The following is a 7640-nucleotide window of genomic DNA, read 5'->3' as shown; positions in this document are numbered from 1 at the left end:
GGGCATCAGAGATCAGAGAGTTTTAAATCAGCATTTGACTTTTGTACATATGAAGTTACTTTTATTATTGCAATTACTGTTACACTATCAGTAGAGTAATGAACAAGATAGGTGCCTGTTGAAAGGAGATTACAATCTAAGATTTGCCACAGGGAAGGCAACTGAGGGGGGAGAAGAATATGGAGGGGGAGGCAAAAAAGGGGGAAATGAGTGATTGGTTTGGTTGCACTTGGAGGAGAGCTGGTCTTGTGGTAGCAAGCATGACTTGTCCCCTTAGCTAAGCAGGGTCTGCCCTGGTTGCATATGAATGGGAGACTAGAAGTGTGAGCACTGTAACATCTTCCCCTTAGGGGATGGAGCTGCTCTGGGAAGAGCAGAAGGTTCCAAGTTCCCTCCCTGGCTTCTCCAAGATAGGGCTGAGAGAGAACCTTGGAGAAGCCATTGCCAGTCTGTGAAGACAATACAGAGCTAGATAGACAAATGGCCTGACTCAGTATATGGCAGCATCCTATGTTCCTATGTTCCACTTATTTTCAGCAGGGGGTGAAAGTTAAGGGGTTGTGCTAAAGATTTCTTGGATAATTTTCCCGAGGGATTTGTAGAGAAGGAGCAGCAGCATCATGAAGGCGATGGAGCGGTTGCCCAGTGGTAGAGCATGTGCTTTGCATGCAGGTCCCAGGTTCAATGCCAGGCACCTCCAGATAAGGCCTGGAGAGACTCCTGCCTCAGACCTTTGAGGGCCTCTGCCAGTCAGTGTAGACAATACTGGACTAGACAGACCAAAGGTTGGACTCAGTAGACGGCTCAGGAGAGAAAAAGAAGAGCCTGCTGGCAAGCTTCCTTCTTCCCACCCCCACCACTTTGAACGCTTGCAAGGGTCAGATCTGAAAGAGGACTGGCTTCCACAAGGGGTGTGGGGCAAGGCAGTATGTCACAGTTCCTTGGGCCTCCCCACCCGTGCAGAGTGCACTACAGTAGTCCAGTCTTGAGAAGACTGACACTATTGCCAAGTCTGCTCATATGTACAACAAGGACAGCACTGCATTGTAGCAATTTGCATGGTTCTCACATATGTAGTGTATTGTGGCAAAGCAAATGGCTGGGAAAAGCTCTGGCATGCATGTTACCTACCGCTAATGAGCTGGTTTGCACGACAGTAGAAATCTAAGCATGATTTATTGGGAGCCCATTCTACCTGCTTATTTCCTGCTCAATTGCAGAACCTTTTGGTACCTTTATTCTGTAGACAGAAAAAAACAACCTATTAGGCTCATAATCAGTAACCGGCCCAAGTGCCAGGGACCTCCAGTGCTTGAGGACCGCGGGCATGGTTGGTGGCAGGTTTCATGGGCACACAAATGGTTGATCACATGCCACATCACCCTGGCCCTTTGGTCTGTGGCATTCTTTCCTTCCGGTAAATCCAGATTGCTTGATGTCACTGTGAAACTGACACATTCATCAACAAGGACTTCTTTGGAAACGTTTGGCTGTAGAAGGAAAGAGCAGTTGGGGTAATAAAGTCCATCTGGAAAATCTTTCCAATTCGCCCTGTAAAATTGGAGGTCACCGTCCAGCCGTAGCGCCACATTGTCAATCAACTGACCACTGCGGCACAGATTTCCCTGGACTGTTGGTGGCGAAGTTGGGGTTGGCAGCTTGGTACCGCTACTGGGGGGAGCCTTTTTATTTCGTTTCCCTGGTGTACTGGCTCTCCGGCAAAGACAAAGGTTGATGAACAGGGCTGCTAAGAGGATTGCTGTGACCAGATTTCTCTGCATAGTGAAGCCTTAAAAAGAAGAAAAGAGGCATGCTCAGCTGAAGTATGATCTTCCAAAAGCTCTTCAATTGCCTCTCAACTAGAAGAGACATTCAAAAACTGAGCCTTATCTCCGTCAAGATGTCACAAATCCATCCATCCATCCATCCATCCATCCATCCATCCATCCATCCATCCATCCAAAGTCCCACCCGCATAGCCTTACCCTCCCAGCTTCCAGCACCGGTATTGTGATATATGATTGTCCATGGCCTTTGATCATTCAGTGTCTCTGAATCCTTGTCCCTTAATGATGTATCCAGCAATCGTCTACTGGTGGCATTGACTGCTTCCAGCCTGATAAGCCATTTTGTCCCATGTGAGGTGCACCATTTCAGAGAAATCCTGCATGACTGTCATGCATGGATATAACTGCAGTAAGGAACTGGGTAAGGTGTGTCATCTGGTGGTGTATGTGTGTGTGTGTGTGTGTGTGTGTGTGTGTGTGTGTGTGTGCGCGCGCACGCGCAAAACAGCTTTGTTAGGATGTTGCTAGGATGCCATGGTCTCAACTTCAGGTGAAAGTCAGGACTCAGAACTCAAGGGGGAAGGAGCCAGGCAAAACCTCAGTATCAACACCAGCTGCAGAAGTGCAGAACCCAGGCCCTGGCAGCAAGGATGAGCTGGGTAATGAAGAGCCCAGGAATCTGAATCTGGACGCTCAGGGATAATTCCTCCAAGACACATTCACCTGAGGGGAGCTGGTCAGAATGTATCGGGATGTTCTCGCCCATTAGTGCCTGCTTGCCCATGCAACAAATGCATCAGGTGAGAGGTGTCTAAGAGATGGTGGAGTGGTGGATTCCAGCTCAGGGCTGTGCCTTTAAAGACAAATATGTCAACAGAACGATGGACCCTGAGAAAGGTAGTCAGGGCGAACACATATAAAAGGGAGCTGGGACACCATCTGATCAATTTGCTTCCTTGGAGCTGTCCAAGGTCCTGAAGAGCAGCCTTGCCTTATATTTATATTTATTTATTTATTCGATTTCTATACCGCCCTTCCAAAAATGGCTCAGGGTGGTTTACACAGAGAAATAAATGAGATGGATCCCTGTCCCTAAAGGGCTCACAGTCTAAAAAGAAACATCAGATAGACACCAGCAACAGTCGCTGGAGGTTCTGTGCTGGGGGTGGATAGGGCCAGTTACTCTCCCTCTGCTAAATAAAGAGAATCACCACATTAAAAGGTGCCTCTTTGCCAAGTTATCAGGGGCCACTATAGGAGACCTCCAAGGTCCTGAAGACCAGGCTTGCCTTGCCTTCTGCGCCACCATGGGAGACCAGGACAGAACACAGGTATTGGTTTTTTGTTTTTAAAGGAAAACCAGGTCCATAGAAGCCAGCCTCAGCATCCCCTGAATATTATGAAGCTAATGATACTTGTCTACTATACAGGGTTATCGTAAGAATAACTGAGATAATATTTGGGAAGCACCCTCAGCACTTGGCAAAAGCTTTGTATAACATGGACTTATAGGATATAGTTTGTTTTGTTTTCCAAACTGCTCATTTCAGAATTCTACAGTGTGTCCAGCTGCACCACTAATGGACTACCGTACTCCATGGATCATTATAACCTCTTCCCGTGAAAACTTTGTATGATTGTTTTATTAATTGCAGAAATTGAAAGGTTTTAAAAAGCAAAATCTCTTTAGTGAAGTTCCCAAACCACTCTGCTCTTCGTAATCTGCTCGGTTGGCAGAGTCCTCAGTAATTTCAATGGGAATTTTACCTAGATCCACTCAATTCCATCAGTACTGTTGTTTCTTTTGCAGTGACATCTTTAATTTGCCACATTGTATTTTTGATGATTGTTCCTTAAACATGGGACAAAAACCAGTCAACCCAATTCAGGAGGAGAGGCAAGAAAACCAAGACTATATACAATTAACAAAACCAACCATCAGTTTCCACCAAGGGCAAAAGGGCAGTGAGATAGATCTGGTGTCTAAAGGTAAATAGCAGAGAACCAAATGGAGACTCTGGATGACTTCACACGATCACCAGGAGATTTCCCAGACAGCCAGCTTTACCGTGGCTTTACTGCGAGTTTGAAGTTGCCCCCCCAAAACGACACAAAAAGTGAAATTTTTACCATGGATATAAATCAGACTACACTTTAATGCTCAATGAAAAAACAAAATTGAGTGTGAAATGCTCCCCAGTAGCTCACAGAGACATCAGGGTATATTTGGCCAATATGTGAATGCACACACCTTTCCGGAGGAGATGTGAACTAAAAGCTGGGTGTGAAAAACACCCAGGAAATCTGGTTCCCTGGAACTTCTGCTTTCTGGTGAGCTCAAGCTGCGGGTGGGTGTGTTGTCAGAATCCACCAAAGTCTGGTTCCTGAGCTGGACTGTTTACTTCTGCTCGACCTTTGCTGAACATTATCTACCCAAGTTCCAATGTCAGTTACAAATGTCAAGTGCATGTTGGGTGGAAGCAGGGAGTCCAGCTTGGGAAATGGACTTCGGTCGTTTCACACACACGTGCCAGGAGTGTGTGCTTCCTAGGATCTGGACTTCCCACTGACTGTGTGAAGCCAACCCGTTGAGTTGGACAATGGTAAGGAAACGGAGATCGAGAGAAAGTGAGAAAGCTGTGAGTTGGCGGGAAAAGAAACACTCTGGAATGCAGGATTGGTCTCTGGGGATCTGATGGGAAGCAGAAGATTCCTTTCTTGTAGAAATCTGCCTCCTTGCCTCCCCTTATGCTCTGCTTGCATATTTGTAAATAAAGCAGAGAAATGTCTCCAGCACAGACCTAACTCTGGTAGCACTGCCCCTGAAACATCTCACCATTTGGGGGCTTGGGGAGCATTGTAACACAATTAAAAGCAATCTTGAGGAGCTGTTTTTTAAAAAAATGTCTTTCTCCTGTTTAAACTCTCCTTGGCGCTTTCCAGTTAACCGCTCAACAGCAGCAAAATGCTTCCGTTCAGGCAAATCACATTCAAAATGTAAATAGCAAAGCGCCCAGCAGGGGGAGCAGTCTTGTGAAAACCAACAACCTGAAAAAACCAGCAACTTCTAAAAGCTGGACATACAATGTCACAGCGCTATGTTGCAGCAATCACATTCAAAATAAGGCATTGGCAATGTGAACGGGACCCTGCTGTCAGCGTCGGGACTGCGGTGTCACAACATAGGAAGTGCCGAAGCACACTTCCAAGATACGTTGTGACCCTGTGGCAAGGTGTAATCTGGAAAGCGCCCTTGTGTGTGCATTTTGATAGGTCTTTCGTGGGCTAAGTGATTTCATCTTTCTCTTCCTTGTTCCGACTCCTCTCACCTGCACAGGATCATCGTTCATCCATCATGTTACTTGCAAAGGGAGCTTATTGCTCTTCTGACTCATGGATAGGATTACAAGCAGCTGCCCTGACATGCCATTTCAAACATCTGACTTATTTATCAGCCCTGGACGTTTGGCAGCTGCCTAGCAAAGCCAGTCCTTGACATTAACCCCCAATAGTCAGTGCTGCATAGATGCCAAGAGGCTGCAGAGAGATCACATTTCCCCTTGACTGCTGTTCTGACTGGTTACCTGCTGGATAACTGTAGGTAGTGACTGGCTCAATAATATGAGAATGGTAATTCACAAGCACCAAGTGAATTGACCAGACAGTAATTGAAACCCATTTCAGGTAGTATGAAGACCGAAAGTGTGTGGCTGTTGATTCGAGGAGACATCCTTCAAAAAGATCGTGTGCCTCACAGCATTTTGCCCACAGGGATAAAACTACGATGTCATATGGGTGTCCTCTGTATAGGCCGAGCACAGAATTGGCAGCAAAAAGCTCGATTATGCATGGGCTGATTCTAGGGTTAATAGTGGAAATTAAACTTACTGGGACTTTTTCATCAATGTACATGAGAGAAAATAAAAATTGTTGGCTTTTGCTGGCAGATGGGCACCTCTTTAGAATCCAAACAGAAGAATTTTAGAGCACTCATGTAAGGAACATAGGAAGCTGCCATATACTGAGTCAGACCCTTGGTCTATCTAGCTCAGTATTGTCTTCACAGACTGGCAGCAGCTTCTCCAAGGTTACAGGCAGGAGACTCTCTCAGTCCGATCTGAAGATGCCAGGGAGGGAACTTGGAGCCTTCTGCATACAAGGAGGCAGGTGCTCTTTCCAGAGCAGCCCTGTTCCCTAAGGGGAATATCTTACAGTGCTCACATGTAGTCTCCCATTCAAATACAAACTAGGGCTGACCCTGCTTAGCATGCTTGCTACCACAGTACCAGCTCTTCTTCCATGTTTATATCATGGAAACATTTTTGTTGGCAATATCACCCCTTCTGAGTCTACATAATGTAAAAGCAGTTTCCCTTGGCCGAGACATCTCCAGATAGGGCAGGGACAGATTCCTGCCTGAAACCTTGGAGAGCTGCTGGCAGTCAGTGTAGACCACACTCAGCTAGCTGGACCATGGGTCTGACTCAGTATAAGGCAGTGGGACCTATGTGCCTTAAATCCCAACTCTGTGATTCTTTGATTTCCCACCAGCTGGTTTTGAAGTATATCAAAAGGAAAACAAACGCAGCTTTTTGACCACAACAAAAGGAAAATGAACACAGCCATTGTTTATTTGGATCCTACAGGACCTGAGCTCTGCATTGGACATCCTGATTGTCAGTGTAAGATGATGATGATGATGATGATGATGATGATGATGATGATTTGTTTGATTTCTATACCACCCTTCCAAAAATGGCTCAGGGAGGTTTACACAGAGAAATAATAAATAAATAAATAAGATGGATCCCTGTCCCCAGAGGGCTCACAATCTAAAAAACATAAGATATACACTAGCAACAGTCACTGGAGGTACAGTGCTGGGGGTGGATAGGGCCAGTTGCTCTCCCCCTGCTAAATAAAGAGAATCACCACATTAAAAGGTGCCTCTTTGCCAAGTTAGCAGGGGTGCTAACTTCGCTACCCTTGTGTAGATGCAAACCCTTTAGCAGATGCAAAAAGAAGTTCCATAGACTGCAATGGAACCTTCTCCCAAACAATGTGGCCATTCAGAGCAGCTGAGAAAAGAAATGGAAACCCACTGGCATAGCTACGATTTTTATAACCGTGCACCTAGAAGCGTTACAAAGATGTAAGGAACGGGAGAGTCACCTACCCTCTTTAGACGGTTTCAAGTAGGCTTCTGGAGTCTCTTGGCTTTTGAAGTGTGGGTTTCTATCTGCTCCGAAATCTGTGTCTCCCGCAATATATAGCAGTAGGTGGGGCATTTTCAATGCCAGTGAAGTCCAATCATCTCTATCAGAGCATTTGCCATTTGGGACGATCCTTTGACCTTACTGCCCACTTTTCTACATTAGTTAGAAGAACAAACTGTCTCACAGGATGCTTCCAGACAGTGCTGGAGTGGGGTGGGCTCACTAGGAGCGCCATCAGCCAACCACTGGCTCCAGAGACAAGCTGTGCTTTCAGCATGAGCATCTGTGTCTCAAAGATGTAGGAAAAGGTACTAGTTGCCAACTAATTTTACAACTAGAATAAAAGCAAAGGGCAATGCACTATTACCAGCTGTGGTGTCTTCAGTGCTATTTTGAAGTCTATGGGCTCCTGGTAATAGCAAAAATGAGCCACAGTTTTAACAGAAGATTGCTTGAGAAATCTTTTTAGGTTCTAGTAACTCCAGAGTATTTCCATAGCTGTGCATTAAAGAACAATGGAGCTGGTCTTGTGGTAGCAAGCACGACTTGTCCCCTTAGTTAAGCAGGGTCCACTCTGGTTGCATTTGAATGAGAGACATGATGTGTGAGCACTGTAAGATATTTCCTTTAGGGGATG

General features: G+C 45.8%; 1 protein-coding gene across 1 annotated transcript; it reads right to left on the bottom strand.

The window, feature by feature from the left end:
* Positions 1-1037: 1037 nt before the first annotated feature.
* On the bottom strand, positions 1038-7381 carry LOC128333999 (prion-like protein doppel). The gene is made up of 2 exons (XM_053270169.1): positions 6964-7381; positions 1038-1789 (listed from the first exon to the last, which is right to left on the bottom strand). The coding sequence occupies exons 1-2, from the start codon at positions 7073-7075 to the stop codon at positions 1236-1238; spliced, it is 666 nt and encodes a 221-aa protein (XP_053126144.1). The 5' UTR covers positions 7076-7381; the 3' UTR covers positions 1038-1235.
* Between the last annotated feature and the right edge of the window lie 259 nt (positions 7382-7640).

Source organism: Hemicordylus capensis, chromosome 8, assembly GCF_027244095.1.
Source record: "Hemicordylus capensis ecotype Gifberg chromosome 8, rHemCap1.1.pri, whole genome shotgun sequence".
Taxonomy (NCBI): Eukaryota; Metazoa; Chordata; class Lepidosauria; order Squamata; family Cordylidae; genus Hemicordylus; species Hemicordylus capensis.
Note: the sequence above shows the minus strand (reverse complement) of the source record. Positions and strands in the feature narration are given on the sequence as shown.

Excerpts from the sequence above, each read along its gene's own strand:
- LOC128333999 (XM_053270169.1), bottom strand. The coding sequence starts at position 7,075 with ATGCCCCACCTACTGCTATATATTGCGGGAGACACAGATTTCGGAGCA. Across the intron at positions 1,790-6,963 it reads CTTGAAACCGTCTAAAGAGG|GCTTCACTATGCAGAGAAAT; the intron begins GTAGGTGACTCT and ends CTTCTTTTTAAG.